General features: G+C 38.0%; 1 protein-coding gene across 3 annotated transcripts; it reads right to left on the reverse strand.

The window, feature by feature from the left end:
• Positions 1 to 40: 40 nt before the first annotated feature.
• On the reverse strand, positions 41 to 21,954 carry LOC113083576 (zinc finger protein GLIS3-like). 3 transcript variants are annotated; one of them, XM_026254629.1, is made up of 11 exons: positions 21,738 to 21,954; positions 20,476 to 20,786; positions 18,056 to 18,224; positions 16,202 to 17,123; positions 9,315 to 9,476; positions 9,126 to 9,236; positions 6,973 to 7,105; positions 6,667 to 6,766; positions 2,729 to 2,859; positions 661 to 834; positions 41 to 576 (listed from the first exon to the last, which is right to left on the reverse strand). In XM_026254629.1, the coding sequence occupies exons 2-11, from the start codon at positions 20,747 to 20,749 to the stop codon at positions 440 to 442; spliced, it is 2,313 nt and encodes a 770-aa protein (XP_026110414.1). In that variant the 5' UTR covers positions 20,750 to 20,786; positions 21,738 to 21,954; the 3' UTR covers positions 41 to 439. The 3 variants fall into 3 exon arrangements, with proteins under 3 accessions (XP_026110414.1, XP_026110413.1, XP_026110412.1); XM_026254628.1 differs by having other exon boundaries at positions 41 to 573; positions 20,467 to 20,786; positions 21,738 to 21,952; XM_026254627.1 differs by having other exon boundaries at positions 20,467 to 20,786; positions 21,738 to 21,952.
• Between the last annotated feature and the right edge of the window lie 546 nt (positions 21,955 to 22,500).

Consider the following 22,500-nt stretch of genomic DNA (forward strand, 5'->3'; position numbering starts at 1 on the left):
CTGCAGAGCATCCATCGATGAGACACTGATGCAATGCTACTTTTCTCCAAACCTGACGAAGAAACAAACTCATCCTGATCTTGGATGGCCGGAGGTTGAGCTTTTTTTCAACACGATTCCTTTAAGACAAACATTTGGCAAAATTAAGTTTGTCTAGTTTGGAGTTAAGTTTTGTGGTGTGAAAAAAAAACAACAACAAAAAAAGATCCGTCAGCATTTGAGTTGCACAGATACAAGACACTTGCTTCAATATTTTATCCGGTGAAGGCTTAACGTGGCTTAAAAGTCCAAATACTTCAGGCATCTGTGCTTATACAGTCTATACAAAATCCATTAGGAGTCCATGAGGAAGTTCCTTCCAAAAAACTCATACATTCAACCCAGGTGAGTTGACAAAAACGTCTCAGGTGGATGAGATCCCCTGAAGGGGAGCGTGTGTTCACCCTTCAGTAAAGACGCATGAGATCCGGCTCGGGCTTCTCTCCACGCTACAGATGTGAAGGTAATTGTCCTCCTGCACCGAAGGCCCCTGCTCTCCCAAAAACTCTTCAGGTCCAGTTTGGCAGTCGAACACTGCTGTCACAAACACACAGAACCATTAGCATGCTAGTTTCTGCAACACACACCAGGCTGATTTATAGTATCTGTCAGTGTTTTTACCAGCGATGCCTGACAGAGTCGTGTGCAGCAGGTCCAGCTCTGACTGAGACGCGTCTGAGGAGCCCAGATTGTCCTCAAACATGGGCATCTGCATCATGGAACAAGGAGTAATGTGTTTGGCAGCCTGCGGTGTGTTACCGTATGAGAACACGGTTTGTGCATCAGCAGAGAAACCTGATGGATGTTCATGCACAAAAAAAAATACCATTATGCCTTTTGATTATACACAACATTACAAATCTAACCGCTGCAATCCGACTTCTGCGTTCTTCATTTAAGAATCCAGGCTTGAGAATGAGGTTATCGTATCTGTCAGGGAGAACTTTATACAATTTGTATGATGAGATTAAGACGTGGATCTATTTTTGACTTCGCCCGACAGACTGCCATCTGTTGCTGTAAGAGTGGAACGAGCAGATTGTGAATCATTCAGCGCTGACCGGTTCGTTCTCCGCTTACAGTCACGTCTTAAATATGCATTTTGCATCTGTTTACTGCATATGTGGCGTGTATGTAAATGTCCTTGTGTTTAGTGTTGCTAGGGTGGTGTTATCTGGTTGCTAGGACGGCTGCTAGGTTAACTTTTGCTGCACTAGTAATCTAAATAAAAATTAAAATAACAGCATGGCTTTGTGTGATTATCACACAACAATTTATATCGTTATTTGACATTTGTTATCTATAATTAAATCGGTCAGGAAAAGTTTACTTTCTGTCTTTTCTCTATAATATTTTATTTTATCGAAAAGAAAAGCAACGATATAAATCTAAATATATAGAATTGAGTTTTTTTCCAGGAAAATAAAATTGTATGTTGCTGGTTGTAAACCAGGTTGCTTTAAAAAGTTTGCAAAAATGCACTTAATTCAGAGATCAGTCAACAAAAGTTTGATGGTTTAACATTTGAAAATAAAGCAATTAAGGCATACATGAAAATGTGTATTGTTATTTTACAAATGTAATGTAAAATTAAGTTTAGTATTAATAATAATAATAATAATAAATTACAGTAAAAATTACAATAGTATTTTCCACTGTATTATTGTAGTTGTACATAGTAATATTTCATGTTCAGTTTCTTAAAATGTATTTTATTTTTAATAATTATAATACTACTATTACTGCTCAAAATTATTAATTATTAATATTTTTATATGACCATATTGATATACAATCACAAAATTCTGGCCTGTATATTTTCCCCCTTAAAAAATTATATGGTAATTTTACAATTGTGATGTAAAATTAATTTTAGTATTTTTAATAATAATATTTTGTTTTTTAATTTTTACAGTAAAATATAATTGCATTTTTCACTGTATTAATGTACTGGTACAATAGTTATAATGGTAACACTTTAGAATAAGGTTCCATTAGTTAATGTTAGTTAACTACTTTCGTTAACATGAACTAAGCAAGAACAATCCTTCTACAGCATTTATAAGTCTTAGTTCATGTTAATTTTAACATTTTACTAATGCATTATTTAAATCAAAAGTTGTGCTTGTTAACACTAGTTAATGCACTGTGAATTACCATGAACTAACAATGAATAACTGTATTTTCATTAACTAACATTAACGAAGATGAATAAATACAGTAATAAATGTATTATTCATTGTTTGTTCATGTTAATTAATACATTAACTAGCATTAACTAATGGAACCTTATTCTAAAGTGTTACCGTTATATTTCATATTTAGTTTCTAAATATTTGCTGTTTTTTTATTTAACAATTATAATACTACTATTACTGCAAAAAATATTATTTATTATTAACCATTTTTTATCACCATATTGATATACAATCACAAAATTCTGGTCTGTTTCTTTTTTTTATTTTTTTATCTGCGTCGTTTTAATTTAGTTTTATCAGAAAAAAATCCAAAAAATATTCTTACCAAATCATGGAGCAAAATCAATTTCTCTATAGATCATTTGTATTTTTAAAATATTTTAATATTTAAGTACAATTAAATGTGGAAACGTAATTTGAGGGATTCCATGACATCATCACACTTTTGCATGAAATAGATCAGATGAAGACATAAAAAAGCAGGTCCGTACTGTCAGGGAGGGATGTCCTGAGATGACTGGGGTATCTGGAGAGTTTGTGAGTGTTGTGGTCCAGCGTGTGATGAGATGACAGGAGCGCTGAAGGGCCCGGGGACACCTGATGTGACACAGGAACCCTAAGCCTGAGAAATAAGACGCTTTTACAATAATAAATCATTAATATTAAATCTAGACAGCGGTTCAATGCTTTTTAAAGAAGTACAGTAGTTCAGTCAACATTTACTCATCCTTAAATGTTGTTCCAGACTTTCTCCTATAATGAAAGTGTTTCATGTTACTGTGTTCAGAAGACAAAAGTGTCATTATTCAGTTCAAGTTTGTTCACATCTGATCAGTGCAGATATTAATATTGAATATTAAGTCTTTGAGAACCCCAACTAAGCAAGCCATAGGTGACAGCAGCAAGGAGCCCAAACAATTAAAAAATTAAAAACGTTGTGATTTATGATATTAGACTACATCTCAAGTCAGATTTGTGAAATTATACTAGCTCAGAAATAACAGCATGAATGTATGGGTTAACAATGAGTAATTTAACCCTTAAAGTTCATGAAATCCATTTAATATTTTTTATTTTATAATGTTTCCTGAGGTGCAGTTATAATCTCTGTATATATTTTATATATATACTTGTCATAATTTAGATATAAATGGTAATTTACTATGCTGAATTTAGTCTCTGATTTGAAGGCTCTGTTGAAATGCCCACTGCTGCGATTGGGTAACATCTTTGCACATGAAATGAGCTTTTAAATGGGGAACTCTCTGGAAATTTTGACTGGTTTTACTACAACAGCCACCAAGATGAACTATTGATTCATTTGGAGCTTGAGCTTGTGATGTAGTGATTCGTTTGGAGCCCAATTCTGCCCAGTAGTGATTCATTTGGAGCCAGAGTCTGCCCAGTAGTGATTCATTTGGAGCCAGAGTCTGCAGTGAGTGAAGTGATTCATTTGGAGCCCAATTCTGCCCAGTAGTGATTCATTTGGAGTCCGAGTCTGTGTAGTAATGATTCATTTGGAGCTTGAGTCTGCAGTGAAGTGATTCATTTGGAGCTAGAGTCAGTGATTTAGTGATTCATTTGGATCTAGAGTCTATCATTTAGTGATTCATTTGGAGCCAGAGGCTGCAGTGATTCATTTGGAGCCCAATTCTGTCCAGTAGTGATTCATTTGGAGCTTGAGTCTGTGATTGTAGTGATTCATTTGGAGCTTGAGTCTGTGATTTATAGTGATTTAAAAAAAAAATGTTTGTGTCCAGCTTCCCATGAAACAACAGAATGAACGAACTCATAACTATGAGTTTAACATGAGTAACTTTGCCTGAATTGTATCTTTCAAGTTCAAGCATACTGGTTCACCATTTTCAGATGTTTGATTTAGTTTCCAGCGACATCAATGACACTCTTTCATTGCTCCAAAGCAGCATTGTGTTTATTCCTGGATGTAAAAGTGCATCAGAACAGTGGCACAGCAACAGACGAACTGATTTTAACAGAGACTCTGGAGACTAAGGTACATTTCACAACTGATTAAGCACAAAGTGAGGTAATTACGCCGATCCCATTGCCTGGGTATTTCTCGCACTTTATGATTCTCTTATTGAATTCCTGCTGCTCTCTGGTCGGTGACTATAGCATCGGGACCAATGAGGCAGAGCAGGTCTCGATCTCACGAGCCGATTGTCTTCCTTGGATCCCGTGGCGTATGGCGTGCCCACCGCCGGTGCGGGGACAATCACGAGCAGCGAGAAGCCATGCGCATCTGGTTCCAGAAAAGCAGAAAAGGTTCTTCTCTGTGCCTTTGAAGTGGAGGAATGTGCCTCCAAAAACATCAACCTCTTCCCAAACGCTCTTGCCACAGCAGACGAGTAAAACACACAAAAGCGCAGTGGAGCCTTTCACCAGAGAAAAGCCTGCTTTATTTGAATCAGATTATTGCAGCCATAAAGCCATGACAACCAGGAACGCATTTGTCGCAGATCAGAGAGAAAGAAAAGATGCTTTTGAATCGGTCACAGCGATTCAAACTCCAAATGAATGTCAACTAGACAATGATTCAGTTTGTGGCAACTTGCTCGATTGAGGTCCGACCAAAAACATAGTAATAGGGAAAAAAAAAAAACCATACTGCATTGAGCGGCCCAGCACGGATTATTAGACTCGATTCATCAAGCTTGAAAGACACTGCTGCATAGAAGTGATGCCAGCTTGGTGTCGAGGCGCTCTGATCTTTGAGTGAATACAAATGTACCTTCATTTTCTCCGGTCATAGATGCATGAACGACCGTCTTTTCTCCTTTTTCACGTCTTTCAGACTTCGACTGAACTAGCTCACAGTTTTGAGCCCAGCAGGACGTTACAGAGGAAAGATTCTGTGATTCTCAGGGCGACGAAACTCTCACACACACTCATTTGTCAGCGAGGGAATCGGATATCGTTATCGTTTCCTTCAATGTGAGCAGACCGTTAATCAATCAGGGAAATCCAGATCTCTGATATGTTTTAGTGAACATGTCACTTGACAAAGATGGCATGACCAGAGCTATTAAAGGGGTCATATGATGTGATTTCAAGTTTAATTTCTCTTTGGAGTGTTAAAAGCTGTTAGTCAATAGATAAGATCCCTAAAGTTTCAAAGACTGAAGTCTCAAACCCAAAGAGATATTCTTTATACATGTGAAAAAAGTCATTATAATCAGTAATTATGTCCCTACTGGATGCAAAAAATGCCTCGTTTGTAATGGGTTTTATTGGTTTTGTCTCATCGCGCTGGGACACACATCACAGTACAGTGAGGGGCGTAACATTTCTGTAACACTCTTGAGGCATTCAGCCAATCACAACACACTGGACAGCTGGCCAATCAGAGCACACCTCGCTTTGAAAAAATCAACATGTTTCAGAAGGCGGGGCTTAGAGGAGAAACAATAATGTACAGTATGTGGAAAATTATGTGTTTTCTGAACCTTTAAACCATGTAAACACATTTCATTACACCAAATACACTAAATAATGTTCTTTTTAGAAACGTTCCTAATGTTCCTGATTAGGGGTGCTCCGATGCGTGATTTCACACAGAGCAGCTGTTACTACACAGAGCCGTTGTTAACTGAGAAGATGCGGCTCTGTGTAGTAACAGCTGCTCTATGTGAAATCACGCACCTGATGGAAATTAACCGCTGATTAGAGAACCGGCTTTACTGACGAGATGCGCATTAATGATCGGATCGGAGCATTAATCATTAATGATCGGAGCACCCCTATTCCTGATTGTGACTGATTCATCAGAAAAAGCCATACAAAAATTTGTTACTTAAAATAAATTGTAACTAAAATTGAATATATATATATATATATATATATTCAATTTTAGTTACAATTTATAAATAAATATATATATTTCTTATAAAAAAAAACTAAAATTAGATTATCTAATAGCATATAGACAAAAAGCACTCATAAAAATAACAAAAACACAGAAAAAATAGTGAATCTTTTAAGTGGAAACGGAAAATCTTAAAATAAAATCTAATTCAATATATATTTGAAAAAAAAAATTTATATTAAAAATACAAATTAAAAATTATCCTAAAATAACACTGGTTTCATTCAAAAATGTAATACATTTAATGTAAGTCCGCATAGGAAAATTAATCAAGTCGGAAGTAGTGACAAAACATTTCTTTATCCATATTTTCATGTACATCCATATAAAAAAAATAAAAAAAATGTTGGGTGGGATCTCGTTCTATGAATTGACTTTTGATTGGATGTTGAGATATGGGCGTGGTTCTCAGAGCTTGCGGGCGGAGCTTAAGATAAACTAAATGATTGGTCATACGTCAGCGGAAAGATGAGAACATTCTGATTTAATATTACGAGCTCTAAACATTTTTGCCATTCATTGAAACTGATCAAGTTTTACTACCTCGGCAGCTGCATGGGGGTCTGGAGGGTGTGTGGAGCGCCTGGGATCTGCATCACGTTCTGCAGGGTGTTTGTGTGGCTGGGCTGGTTTAGGGTCATCCCTACAATAGAAAAATAAATGAAATAACCAAAATATACTGAAAGTTTACACAGAAGGCATTTTTTGCATTACACTGCACTGCTTTTGCAGTGTTTTTCTGTGTAAATATGCACTAGACGGATAAATATTTGCATCTTTTGCATACATTTCCAGAAGAGATTACACTGTTGTTCTGACTCACATATAAGCAACAATAATGTTTCGTACCAGTGTAGAGATCATCAATGGGTGACTGGCACTTGGTCTCAATCAGGTCCAGTGGTGCGAGGCTGTGCTGCAGCGGCTGAACGGTCAAACACTCGCTGAGTCCGTCTTGACTCAGATCTGTGCTGCGTCTCAACTACATCACATCAAACACATCCAGTCAACATCACACGCTTTCACCACTTAAAGCCTTTATATATAATGCATTATAGAAGTAGCTTTAATGCATTAATTATACCTTTATAATGCATTGTATGACCTCATGAATAATTCTAAGCACAGTTATAATATAATATTGTCTATTGTTCATTACACCGTTTAGTGCAATGCATTAAAATGCATGAAAAAAACGTCAAATATTATAATGCATTTTATGTTTGGTTACAATTATTTTTGAATGCATTATTATTAAGCAATGTACATAAATGCTTTAAGTGTTACCAGTTTGGACTGTATAAAGTACATTGCAAAAATGAAATTATTAGAATAAGAAAATATTTTTTTTACTGTTTCTACCTAAAAATCCCATATTTAATTGTTACTTGCTCTTTCCATATAATTATTTGTGAAATTTAAAACCGTAACTTCTGAGTGAAAATTTTTCTATTTTATTTACTGTAGAAGTTACTGAATTCTATGCTAAAACTAAGTGCAAATGCCTATTTTGCAGCTTAAATGCTGAAAAAAAAAACATGCACCAATAAACTATTCACAATAACTCTGAAAAAGAAAAAGCTGTCCAATATGATTTCATGTTGATTAAAGACTGCATTTACTTTCCTAACGAGTTTAAAGCAAGATAATGGCACGGATAATCGGCTCTTAATCTTTTGCTTAATTGAGTGGAATATACTGTAATTAATCATGAGCATATGGTTTGATACCACAGCTTAAAATATCTCCGCGTTTGGAGCTCTCGACCTGCGTGATTATATTTAGCGTGTCTAATAATACAGTATATTCTGAGTAATTCACAATAATCATAGATGAGAATGATTGGACAGATGGTGTATAAGCGCAGGGTATTTTTTCTCTACCTGAGGAATCTGTATCTATGGTGACGTGACCTTTATTTGGTTCCTCCGTGATAATGAACGGCTCCGACACAAGTTACAAGTGTAGAGACTTGGTTATCAACACCCCTCTTTTACACATTCAGTGTCACAAACACACAACTCTGTGTTCGTTCTTTGAGAGAGAATGCTTGTGATGTGCAATCCTGTTCTGAGTGGATAGATTTTCAAACCTTTATGCTTTTATGTATTTATTTTTTATCTGTGGAACACAAAATAATCTTTTTTTTTTTTTAAAGTACAAAGAAGTCTGTTCTTCTCACTAATGCTGCTTTTATTTGATTGATTTATTACAGTAAAAATAGTGAAATATTATTCTAATGTAAAACATCTGTTTTCTGTGTGAATCTGTGTTAAAGTGTAATTTATTTCTGTGATGCTCCGCTGTATTTTCAGCATCATTCCTCCAGTCTTCAGTGTCACATGATCTTCAGAAATCAGAATAATATGATGATTTACTGCTCGAGAAACATTTCTGATTATTATCAGTGTTGAACACAGTTGATATTTTTGTGGAAACTGTGATGCATTTTATTTTTCAGGATTCACAGATTAACAGAAAATTCAAACTGCATTTATTTGAAATAGAAATATTTTATAACATTAAAAATGCCTTTACTGGCACTTTTGATCAATGTAATGCATCCTTGATGAATAAAGTATTATTTTCCCCATATTGTTTTTTTTTTTTTTTTTACTTATCACAACATATGGTTGTGCATTACGGTTTTCAACATTGATAAAAATCTAAAATGTTTCTTGAGCATCATATTATTCTGATTTCTGAAGATCATGTGACACTGAAGACTGGAGGAATGATGCTGAAAATACAGCGGAGCATCACAGAAATAAATTACACTTTAATATGCATTCACATAGAAATCAGCTGTTTTACACTAGAATAATATTTCACAATTTTTACTGTATTTCTGATCAAATAAAAGCAGCCCTGGTGAGCGGAAGAAAAATAATCTTAGATATTCCAAACAATTGGCCGGGCGAATTATTTCTGTGGTGCATGAAAAAATAGATCATCATCAGAGTTTGTAATAAGAACTATACGTGTTTGGGTGATTCTCGTACCTTCTTCCGGGCTTGTTGCTCCTTTAAGGAGTGTGACTTGACGTGTTTGCGCAGCGAGCTGGGGTCTGTGTAGCGTTTGGCGCAGCCCTGGATCTGACAGGCGTAGGGTTTCTGCAGAGACACAGTCTGTTAGTGACACGTCTCTGTGCGGACACACTCCGCTTCATGAGGTTCTCCGGCTCCACTCACCGTGTCGACGTGTGTTCGCTGGTGTTTGGCTCGATCGCTGGAGTTGCTGAAGGCCTTCTGACACCCGGGGTGTTGACACACGTAGGGTTTCTCGCCCGTGTGGCTCCTCAGATGGATTTTCAGGTTCTCCAAGCGGGAAAACGCCTTCGGACAGCCCTCAAACTTGAGTTAAAGTCAAGAATACAAGGAAAAACAGCTTAGATGTGTCACATTCTGGACAACATGACACAGATCGACCAGGAGGGGTCAGTGTTTTTCTGCACAACTGACCAGTTTACGTCTCATTCACAAGCTCTCATTACTGTGCGCTGATTGGAAATGAACTGAGCCAATGCAGAACTCACTCAAATTTGGCTTCCAGTCGTGTGCCATTTCACGCTCCCTCGGCTTATTCTGTGCAGTCTTCATTAGAGTAAACCAACACTATTCTCTGTGCAACTATTGTTATTAAATAAGATAATGTAGGCGACATGTTTTCATCCGTTCTCCTGGATGATGAGGATCTCAGACACGATTAACGAGGCTTCACACTTACTCAGTTTTCAGGAATGTGTCTAAAGGTGTATAATATTTAAATCCATTAATAATTAAAACCATCATCACAGGGGAGAAGATATTAGGAAACCATAAGCTGTTGCACTGTATGGCCAATTTAATGACAATATATATATATCATCAAATGATCAGATAAATCATAAATACATGTAATTTTGATGTGATGTTACAGTTTTGTTGTGCAATAAGCATATTTTGCCATTATGCATTATGTAAATATTGCAACATCAAAGGCTCGACTGTTCTCCTTAATTAAATGACATCACAAGGATTACAGTGGCCTCATCTTGGAAGAATGTGAGATTCCTGATCTTTGTCCTCTCTAATGTCCTGACAGGAATGCCAGTGATCATGGTCACGGATACCAGAACCCACTGAGCTGTGAACAAACATCCTGACCTCATTTATGATCCAGAAATATGCTTTGGGAATAAATGATTACCAACTGAAATCATCTGAAAGCAACTTCAGCAATAGCAGGGATTCCTGTGCTCTGAGCTCATCTTACAGAAGAGGAAGCTGCTGAAGTCGAAGGGTGTTTCTGTCAGCATGTCTTGTTACTTTATAATCAAAGGGTTATTTTAGTAGATATTAACAGCAGTACTGTATGAAGAAGGTGTTATTGGAGTCACAACGCTTGTGTTGAGATTCAATCTAAAGGCTAAGCTGAAGAGGGTTTGTTTTGTGAGAACGGGGAGATCTGTATTTTTTGGTTCTGCTGGTCCGTCTTTAATAGACAGGGATTGTGTTCTCCTGCTCTTTTCTTTGCGTTGGCAGAGGTGATGTCTGCTTGTAAATCTCAGCCGAGGTATTCTGCTTCACTCGGGCGTCTGGATGTGTTTAGTACTCGAGGTTTGTGCCTCGTTACGTGCTGTTTGTTTAGCTGTTCGTTAGTGTCTGGGATCGGGATTAATCAGGATTGTTTCTAAAAGCAGCGGGAGAAAGACACCATTATGCAGTTTGTTCACATCGCAGATCGTCATCTTAACAAATCCTGCCGGTTCCCAACTTATGAATATTGATCACAAACAGACATGAGTGATAGCAGCTGCTAACAATTAATAATTAGTGGAGTGTTAATCAGGTTATATTGAACAACTTGGAAACAGACTTCAGTGTCCTGCAGTGTTTGTGATAGATAGATGGATGGATGAATGGATGGATAGGCAGATAGATAGATGGATGGATGGACGGACGGATAGATAGATGTATTGACAGATGAATGGATAGATGGAAGGATAGACAGATAGATGGATGGATGGATGAATGGATGGATGGATGGATAGGCGGATGGATGGATGGATAGACAGATAGATGAATGGATAGACGGATAGATAGATAAATGGATGATAGAAGGATGGACAGATAGATAGATGGATGGATGGATGGATAGGCAGATGGATAGATGGATGGACGGACGGATAGATAGATGGATTGACAGATGAATGGATAGATGGAAGGATAGACAAATAGATGGATGGATGGATGGATAGATGGATGAATGGATAGATGGATAGATAGATGGATGGAATGACTGACGGATGGATGGATGGACAAACAAATGGATTGAAAGACGGATGGATGGATGAATGGATGGATGGATGGATAAATAGATGAATGGATAGACGGAGAGATAGATAAATGGATGAATGGATAGATGGAAGGATAGACAAATAGATGGATGGATGGATGGATAGATTGATGAATGGATAGATGGATAGATAGATGGATGGAATGACTGACGGATGGATGGATGGACAAACAAATGGATTGAAAGACGGATGGATGGATGAATGGATGGATGGATGGATAAATAGATGAATGGATAGACGGAGAGATAGATAAATGGATGAATGGATAGACATATAGATGGATGGATGGATGGATAGATGGATAGATGAATGGATAGACGGATAGATAGATAAATGGATGGATGGATAGACAGATAGATGGATGATAGAAGGATAGACAGATAAATGGATGGATGAATGGATAGACGGATAGATAGATAAATGGATGAATGGATAGACATATAGATGGATGGATGGATGGAAGGATAGATGGATGGATGGATAGACAGATAGATAGATAAATGGATGGATAGATGGATAGACGGATGTATGGATGGATGAATAGATGGATGGATGGATGATAGACAGATAGATAAATAAATGGATAGATGGATAGACAGATGGATGGATAGGCGGATAGATGAATGGATAGACGGATAGATAGATAAATGGATGGATGGATAGACAGATAGATGGATGATAGAAGGATAGACAGATAAATGGATGGATGAATGGATAGACGGATAGATAGACAAATAGATGAATGGATAGACATATAGATGGATGGACGGATGGATGGATGGATGGAAGGATAGATGGATGGATGGATAGACAGATAGATAGATAAATGGATGGATAGATGGATAGACGGATGGATGAATAGATGGATGGATGGATGGATAGACAGATAGATAAATAAATGGATAGATGGATAGACAGATGGATGGATAGGCGGATGGATGGATGGATAGGCAGATGGATGAATGGATAGACGGATAGATAGATAAATGGATGATAGAAGGATAGACAGATAGATGGATGGATAGACGGATAGATAGATAAATGGATTTATTTATTTGTATTGATTTATTTAAAGAAACAGGGACAGCGTACAATAAACATTAACCTCAAAGGGAGAGATGCATAGTACCAGGTTTTAGCTCAAGAGCTAATTTTCACCCGTAGTCCCTGGATGGATAGACAGATAGATAGATAGATAGATAGATGGATGGATGGATGGATGGATGGATGAATTCAGAGCTTGTTTCTTCTCTTGTCTGTCTCTTGTTCCTACAGACAGAAGATGACTGATCTGGGAGCGTTCATCTGAAGTCCCTGAGCTCCCTGACTATACTCATCAAAGTCAGAAGTATAACGACAGCTTCTCTAATTACCAGTGAATCATTAAGAAGCTAAACAACACCTAAACCATCCCAGCTGTCCTCACAAACACCAGCCACAGAAAAGAGCCGATCAATAAGCATTCAGATCAGGCCTGCTGGGAAAACAGACGTCCAGCCATGTGCAGCCGTGTCTGTGCACTCCAGGACCTTTCACATGGACTTTATTTAATAAACCTCAGAGTCCTGCCGGCTGCTCAGAGAGACGGAGCCCTGAATAGATGGCAACAGGCTCCAATGTGCCGCTCAAAGTCACAAGCGGCCCCTGACAGGCCGTGGCAGCACGCCATGCACCGTCGCTGAACGAGAGCGAGTGCCAGCAGTCGAGAGAACGTTCCTCCGCATGCCAGAGCTTTACTAGCACCCAGACAACTACAACTCTTCAGTATCATTTATTTACGGTAAGGAAGCGCCAGACATTAATGTGTCTCAACAGGGTTCGTTATATCAATTATTGCGTTTGCTCATACAATAAGGCAGAACGGAAGGCCTTTGTTCTTATAAAGTGAAAGGTCAATCAAAGTCATGAAGTTAACAAAGCAAACTGGAAGTTGCTGTACTTGACGGGTGTTTGAAGCTCTATTGTTTGAGATCCCGTCAGTTAAAGGGTTAAAAGCTCTGATCCCATTTCGCCTGAACAAAGAGTGTTTTCTGAAGAGACGCAGTGGTTTCCCTCCTTACAACTGTTGAAAACCGCCAGTATTCTTGGCAGATCTGATCGGTTTTGGGATCAATACAGCATGCACTAATCAGATTAGCACAAACACTGCCCGAGGCATCAGCCACGGTGTCATTATAATACACTATTCTAGATAGATAGATGGATGGATGTAGTGGCTGAGCATGCTGGGACTGGTCTGTGATTGTTCAGGACATCAGATCTGTGTCATTATGCTGCAGTGACTCACGGATCTGTTTACCCTCGACTCCATTCATCTGGTGCTCACAGACGCTGAAGATCGTGTTTGTGTGTGTGATTCAGTCCACAGACAACAAGCAACTGCGCTTTACGCAGGAAAGCTTCTTTGTCTTTTCTTACGCTCACTGGAAAAACCATCCGACTGCTCCCGGCTCCAAGGCAACAGCAAAGGCTTTGGTAATGAGTAAGTGTGCGGAGCTAAAGTTTGACCACAGGTATGCGTGTGCTATTAATGACTGACGGACTCAACCCCAGACGAGAAGTGTCTCCATGAGAAACACGCTCTGCTAGAGACGCTGTTCATAGATCGTGATCTGATCAGAACCCTAACACTGAAAACAAACCATTCACAATCACTGACTACATTCTGAGCTGAACTATCCCTTTAAATATATCCCCCTTTTTTTACGGTGAATTCAAGTACCACTTTTTTTCCAGGAAATCTGGTTTCTAAATAAAGCCTCCAGGACCGAATGCATCACATCACACGTCTCTGCCAGATCTTAAATGCAAGTCTTTTGTCCCTATTTAATAACAGCACAATCGCACAACTCCCATGTCAACTATAAAGGATAATCACTAATTAGTTGATGAATTTTAGAGTTAAAAGAGAGATAATACAGCCTCTACGCAACAGCACAATAAAGCACACAACTATACTGATTAAATAGCAGGGATTTCGTTTTGTGTTGATGTCTTAATGTGTTATTAGCTAAGCTTAAACCTAAACAGAAAGACATAGAGGGCTATTTCTCCACTAGAGATGCTGTCAATGGTAGACAGAAGAAAACTAGTGATTTGCTGAAGCACTGCTGTGTTGTAATGTATGCAGCCTTCTCTCTGTGATCAGATCCTCTGTGCTAATACAGCGTTTCAGAAAGTGCTTGTTTGTGCAGGTCTCTTAATTACTTTAAATAAAGAAAGCTCCTTAATGGTTCTCTAACGATATTAAAAGTTCAATTTAGAAACATAAAGTAGCTTTTTATTCTAATGTGGTTGTGTTGGAAACAGATGTGAAGAGAGTGTTGGCTGATGTATATCTGTGTCTGCACATTAAGATACTAGAAGAAACTTCATTGCTTACTGGAACGTAAAAAACAAAAGGATTCTCAGATGTTTACACACACACACACACACACACACACACACACAGTCTCACACACACACACACAGTCTCACACTCACACACCCACACACACACACACACCACACACACACAGTCTCACACACACACACACACACACACCACAGTCTCACACACACACACACACACAGTCTCACACTCACACACCCACACACACACACACACACAGTCTCACACTCACACACACACCACAGTCTCACACACATACATGCACACACACACAGACAAACACAATCTCACACACACACACACACACAGTCTCTCACACACACACATACCATACACACACAGACACACACACACTAAACATACACACACACACACACAAACAGTCACACCCACACCAAACACACAGTCACACACACACCACACACACACAAAAACACCGTCTGACACCACACACACACACACACACACACACAGACAAACAGTCTCACACCACACACAAACACACAGTCTCACACACACACACACACACACAAAAACACACAGTCTGACACACACACACACACACACATATTATATATATATATATATATATATATATATAGTCTTTAATTTAATTTAGGTACTATTTCTATTAGTAGTATTAATTGGTTTTAAATTTCTATTAATATTCTGAATATTTTGTTCCATTTTTATTATAAAGTTTTAGTAATTAAACTCCCTTTACTAATTAATATTCTGGGTTTTTTCAGCATCTAAATAGTTTTTATTCATTTTTATTTCCGCTTTAGTTATTTTAGTAGTTCAAATTAAATTTAAATGGGAAATGTTGTATTTGTAGCTAGTTGATATAAAAAAAACTAATTGTATTCCACTTAATGTTAATTTTATTTCCAGTTATGTTTCCAGTCGAATTACCTATACATTACACAAAAAAGGTTTGTGTGTGCATTTATATGTATATATGTGTGTGTGTGTGTGTAGACATAAATATATACCGTAGTTTTCTATCCATATTTTGAATTAGTTTATATGTATCTTCTGTTTTTATTTTAAGTCTTCGTAACTTTGTGTTTTTGTCATTTTCAGTTAGCTTTGTTTTTTACAATCTCAGTTATTTTTTGTTATTATAGTACTTTAATTTAAACTAAAATAACAATATATTTGATTGTATCCCAGATAACGTTTATTTGATTTCCAGTTACGATGTTATATTACTTATAAATGACCGATATTTATTTGTTATTAAAATGTTTGTGTGTGTATATTTTATTATTATAGAATGTATTTATTTTCTAGTCTGTGCTTGCATATTTAAATTCAATCGACTTTAAATCTCAAGCCAATCTCACCGAGCATTTGTTGGGTTTCTCCCCGGAGTGGACCCTCATGTGTATGAGGAGCTTGTAGCGTGCGTTGAAGGGCTTGTGTTTGCGAGGACACCCGGCCCAGAAGCAGGTGAAGTCCTCGCCCTTGCGCTGGTCGACGTGGATCTTCTCGATGTGTTTGACCAGCTCCTCTCGCTGGGTGTAAACCGCGCCGCAGTCCATCCAGCAGCAGCAGTGTCCTCCGCTGACGTCCTCGTCCTCGTCCTCCTCCAGCATCGGGCACAGAGTCGACGGAAGGACCCTGAGGTTGTTTGAAGACGCCGCTGGGATCTGAATGTGGGCGTTGTAGGGCGGAGGAGGACCTCGAGGAGGGCTGGGCGTCCTGATAACGGCAGACAACTCAAACTGAAGCTGTATTGAAGGAGTTTGCATCTCCTGTTGGTGCTCCACTGCTAGATTGGTGAATTGGTCTTCTAGCGGCTGGACAGTTGGGGTCTGAATTGACTTGTTGGGGTTGGGATGAGGGATGCAGCTGCCTCTGATGCCCAGAAGGTGTCCGCAAACATCCGTCTGCAGAGGTGAAGGAGTGGGACGCGAGGCCGGCGACGTTCGGGAGCCGATGATGTACGCCACTAAAGATGTGGGAGAGGTTCTGATGATGGAGTTGAGGTCGAGGCCGATGCCGTCCGAGAGCGGAGACAAGGACAGCGCTCGCTTCTTGCACCGGTTGCTGTCCTCCTTGAAGAGATAATGCGGGAGAGACGTGGGGTTGGAGACGGACTCGGATCCGGGAATGAGATGCGGATCGGCTGCTTCTGAAGACTGAAGCCCGAGCGGAGGAAGAACGCGGTAAGCGTAGGGCCAGTCCAGTTTACTGCTGCGGATCGACTGCGTCTCTGCGAGGCTGAGGGTCGTCGAGGCCAAAGACTCTCTGGACAGCAAAGACCTGCGAGAGATCACACCAGAATTACCAAAAAGTATCCTCAAGTTATGTTCAACACAGACTTGGGGAATCTGAAGCGAGCCCGTCGTTGCATTAGTCGTATGATTTTATCAAAGGATATCCCAGTCACTCTTTTCTTTTACTTTTAAATAGACCTGGAGCCATCACTTTTCAAAATCAAGATACGTAAACAATATTCCCAAGTCTATGTACGATGAAAAACACCCACTTTAGCTCTTATACCATTAAAGGTGTCTTTTAAAACAGAAATATACATCATTTTGTAAAACGTTCAGGTGTCTGTTTCTATGTCGTGTTTATAAAGTTTCTTAATGTTTTCGAAAACATTTCTTACAGCATTCTGCTAACTTTATTTGTACCCAAAATGTTATTTTTTAATATTGTTGAATGTTTTACAAAAACTTTTATAAGTATTAAGTATAATGTTTAACACAAAACCAGTCGTAAGGGTCAATTTCTTCAAATATTGATTTCTACATCATCTGGAAGCTGAATAAATCATCTCTCCAGTGATGTGTGGTTTGTTAGGATCAAACGATATTTGTCTGAGATGCAACTATTTGAAAATCTGGAATCTGAGGGAGCGAAAAAAAATCTAAATATTGAGAAAATCATCTTTAAAGATGTTCAAATGAATTCTTAGCAATGCATATTACTAGTTTTGATATATTTACGGGAGGACATTTGGAAAATATCTTTATGGAACATGATCTTTACTTAATATCCTAATGATTTTTGGCATAAAAGAGAAATCTATACTTTATAAATCTATAATAAAGTGCTTTTGTGCTGCAGGGACACGTGTGGTTCCTTTGGACTTTGACAGCCTGAGGCCAATGCATGCTTTTGTTTTACCCAAAAATGGCATCACTGCTAAAAAGAGCTTTTATTTGTAAGCGTGTGAGGATGTTTACCTGGCGTCGGCGAAGGGAACCGTGAGTGAGTGATGTGGGCCGTTCTGGACCGAAGTCTGTGGAGAAACCGGACCCAGACTCTGGACCAACATTGCGTTGCTCATCACCTGCAGGTTTGAACCGCCACACGGCCCAAACACTCTTCTGTTCGTCCCCAAAGACAAGTAACCTGAGAAAGACACGTTTATATCAGATCGAATAATGATGATTGACTTCCCCTGCATTATATAAAGTCTCCTGTGAGAGCTGCGCTAAATCAAAATTTCAAGTTTGTGAAAAGAACTAAGTTTTGAACTCTTGCACTAATGCCGAAGTTCATACTGCCAGAGAAGCTATCCATTAAAGATTGGCAGTAAAAGACTCAAAACCAGTCTCCAGCAGAGAACTAATAATCAAGCTGTGTTTCCAGTAGATCAGAGACCGTTCTGCCTTGGAGACATACTTATTTTCCTTCCTTGTACGGCATAACAGGACTATGATTGGTCATATCCTGATTTCTCTGCCTTTATTGTTTTCCATAGTGTTGGTAACTTCACGAGAACTTCTTATGTTTGCATTTGACTCATTAAGATTGAACTAAGATATTTTAATTCTGATTATTTGCAAGGCGCAAACAACAATTCAAAGCTTAATAATAATAACAACAGGCTTTTCAAGCATTGCAAATGTTTACAGACTATTAAATATTGTTGTTGTAAATTGTGCCGATTAAGCAAGCTTTACTTCCTATACCTCATGCATGAACTGACTCGCTGGGACAGAAGCTTTACAGCACATGCATGTGTTATACACAAACATATACTTGTAATGCATAAAAAGCTGGCTAAATTGTGACCTTGGAGCACAAAAGCAGTCTGAAGTCTCTGGGGTATATTTGTAGAAATAGTCAACAATACATGGTATGGGTCAAAATTATAGATTTTTTTATAGGATATTAAGTACAGATCATGTTCAGTTCACATTTCCTACCATAAATATATCAACTCTTAATTTCTGATTAGTAATATGCATTGCTAAGAACTACATTTGAACAACTTTAAAGATGATTTTCTCAATATTTAGATTTTTTTACTCCCTCAGATTCCAGATTTTCAAATATCGTCCTCCTAATAAACCATACATCAGCTTTCAGCTTTCAGATGTATACATCTCAATTTAAATAAATGACACTTAAGACTGGTTTTGTGCTCTAGGGTCACATATATAGTTGAGGTTTTGCTAAAATGGCTATAAAGACTTAATCTCAGAAGCATCAATAATACCGGGTTATAAATCACAAATCAATCAGTAATTTCCAGATATTATCTAGTTCCCGTATATTAACATTTAATGAAAACTAAACACATTTTTTCCGCATTTTTGGCTGGACTACCAGAGCTTTTGTCCTCTAATGTCATATTTTTTGGTCTCTATCAAACAGAAACACATGAATGGTCATGGAATTCTTATAACAAACCCGTAAAGCCAAGGAAGTGTTTCTGCTCTGTTAAGTTCTAATGAGTTTCTCTCTCTGCTTTGGTTCCATGGCTCGTTTGGGTACAAGCTTTCTGCTCGGTTAATCATCAGAAATATGAGAGCCAGGGTTTGGGGACAAGACATGGACGGAGCTGCTGGACGTGGGTGCGCGTGCAGTGCAATGTGTTTTTGGTCACAAGACAAGATGATGTCCAGAGAACTGAATGTGTGTCCGGTCAAACAAAACAGAAAACCATGAACAAATTTAAGTTCTAAAGTTGATTTTGAAATGTTTTGATTAGAACGTTATTTAAAGGTTACAAAAATGTTTCTCACAACATTCTACTAACGTTTCCACCACGAATATAACATTTGAATGTTAATTCACGTTAAAAACTCCATGATATTACTTAAATGTTACAAAAACATTTCTTACAACATCCTACTAACTTTTTCACTCAAAATATAACATGTGAACGTTTATTTTTTAATATTCTAAGAACGTTAGAAGTTTAACCCAAAACATGATGCTTCGAAACAATCTGCATAAAATATTTTTTCCTTCAAAATTAATTTTTAGCTATTAATTGAATGGTGATGGTTGAAAATAGGAAAGTCAGGGTAAAGGATTTCATGGGTCTGATTTGACTTGGTTTGTTCATGTAAGGCCTGATTAAGTGCAATGCAAATCCTCGCTTTGTCCTGACAGTCAGAGACGAAATGAACGCTGGAAGTGCTGTTTAAACAGCAGGGGGATGTTCAATAGTCCCTTATCCCATTCAAAAGCATAGTGTCTCGTGATCTGGCTTACTGAGCTGAGCATTATGGGTAGAGAGGAGCTCAGACATGGCTTATTGCTTTTTAATTTTATGAACAGCAGCTGCTCTTTCAAGCAACGGAAAATGGCTTGTAGCAAACTCTGTGCATTTAAATCTGAGATTTTTATTCTTGTTTACCTTTCGTACCATTGTCTGGGCAGCTGGGTCGAGCTGACTGTTTGGAGGAGGATGCTGGGAGTGAAAGGGGCGGAGCTTGATGTTGCGAGGAGTGCGGAAAGCCCAGCTTCTTATTGGTCAGCACCTGTCGGCGGAGGCTCAGCGTGGGGAGAAGGGCCGGGTTTCCGGGTGTGGAGTCGGGATGGAGCGATGGAGAACAGGAGTGACCCGTCTGGACCCTCAGGTGAGGAGCCTGAGCCGGACCGGACGGAGAAACCATCAGCTTGCAGCCTTTTCCGTTCATGTCCGTCACTGGTCGACACAGAACATGTGCGAGCTACCTGATGAACATAAAGAGCAGTCAGATTTCACATTAGATTGGAAAACGTTTTGTCTGAAAATGTGAACTACATCTAAACAATCCACTTTTTTTCTACATTAGGTTACATAAGTAAATCTTAAGGATCAGATGAGGTAGGAATATCTGTAATGCAGTACAACTGTACCACAGAAGGTGTAACGTTTCTAAAAGTGCAATGGTGTTAACCGATAGCATCTCTGTATAACCATAACAATAAAGTTTGTCTCTCGTTCATATTTTTAATGATAGATTTAATGTTAAATGTGGGACAAATATAATATATTACAGCATATTTAAAGATGTCATAATATTATATATGAAATCGCTGCAGCAGTGACGTCACTGGAAAATAATAAACCGCATCAAAAGATATTGTAAAGGTGAGGTTTTCAGATTGATATTTTTAATGTTAGACTTAATGTTAACTGTGGGACATATACAGGATATTACAGTATACTTAAATATGTCGTCGTAATGTTAATAAAACAAACCGCTTTAGACAAAGTCTGCCGTGGTGACGTCACATGGACGTACCTACTTTTTATTATATATTCTCAGAATAATATTTTTAATGTTAATAGTGAGACAAATACAGTAGGCCTATATTATACTATTTAATCTTTATGTTCTTTATGAAACAGGCAAGCGGTTTAAAAAAAATAGTAGTAAAAATTAGATATTTTCAGAATTATATTTGTAAATGTTAGTGGTGAGACAAACAGTATATTTGATGATTTCATAGTGATTCGGTTTGCAGTAAACGTTACGCTTAATAGCGTATTCTTACATTATTGATATTATAAATTAATTGGAGTCTCTTTTCACACGCGCATATATTAAAGTTCATCGATCTCATCTCATGTTTCCGACATTCACTGAAGAATCGCGTCGGTTTAACGTGACTAATGCCGCTCAGTGTCGGTAAACTCACCTGTTAAAGTCATTAGATAAAGCACTTCAGACGAACTTCTGCCGCCGTGACGTCATCGGGGTCGCGTTCTGTGCCTCATCGCGGGTGAGTTTGAGCGGAGTTAGTCGGGTTTAAAGCGTGTTTGTGTTCGTGCTGAGTGAATGTGAGCTGCTGCTGCTGTTGTGTGTGGGTTTGTGATGGTTGTCAGGGGCGGGTAGATCAGCCTCAGTTTGCCCTTTTGCCCGAGAAACCTCCAGCATGTGAATGTTTGGCAGCATTACATCATGACACGCTTTTTAAACACCATATTTGGTTTCATTTGAGATCCACATACGCTTTTTAATATATTTAATAATTAAACCGGTGTTATTGTAACTTGTTTCATAACTTTTGGGAATATTTGCATGGTGGAATTTAATATGCATGCAATGCAGTGTACATAGACTGAAAAAATAGGTGTAGGATTTACTTTCACTTAGAATTGGTTACAAAGAATTAATAATAATTCCAAAGACTTTAAACAGGAAATATTAAAATGGAAGCTAAGACAACATTATTAAATAATATTATGTAAACACTGCAAAAAATGGTGTGTGATTTACTTTGAAACTAGAAACATGGACAATTGTTTGTAAAGAAGCGGCAAGTAACAAACCGAATTAAAAATAGAAATTAAAAAATGACAAAATAATTTAGGATTACATTAAATAAAAACAGAAATTATAAAATAAAACTAAATTACTAAAAAGTCAACTAAAATTAAGATTAAAATAAAAATAGTTAA

Source organism: Carassius auratus, unplaced genomic scaffold, assembly GCF_003368295.1.
Source record: "Carassius auratus strain Wakin unplaced genomic scaffold, ASM336829v1 scaf_tig00038904, whole genome shotgun sequence".
Taxonomy (NCBI): Eukaryota; Metazoa; Chordata; class Actinopteri; order Cypriniformes; family Cyprinidae; genus Carassius; species Carassius auratus.

Excerpts from the sequence above, each read along its gene's own strand:
- LOC113083576 (XM_026254627.1), bottom strand. The coding sequence starts at position 20,749 with ATGAACGGAAAAGGCTGCAAGCTGATGGTTTCTCCGTCCGGTCCGGCT. Across the intron at positions 17,124-18,055 it reads GTTCCCTTCGCCGACGCCAG|GTCTTTGCTGTCCAGAGAGT; the intron begins GTAAACATCCTC and ends GATCTCTCGCAG. Across the intron at positions 9,477-16,201 it reads AGAAACCCAACAAATGCTCG|TTTGAGGGCTGTCCGAAGGC; the intron begins GTGAGATTGGCT and ends CTTTAACTCAAG.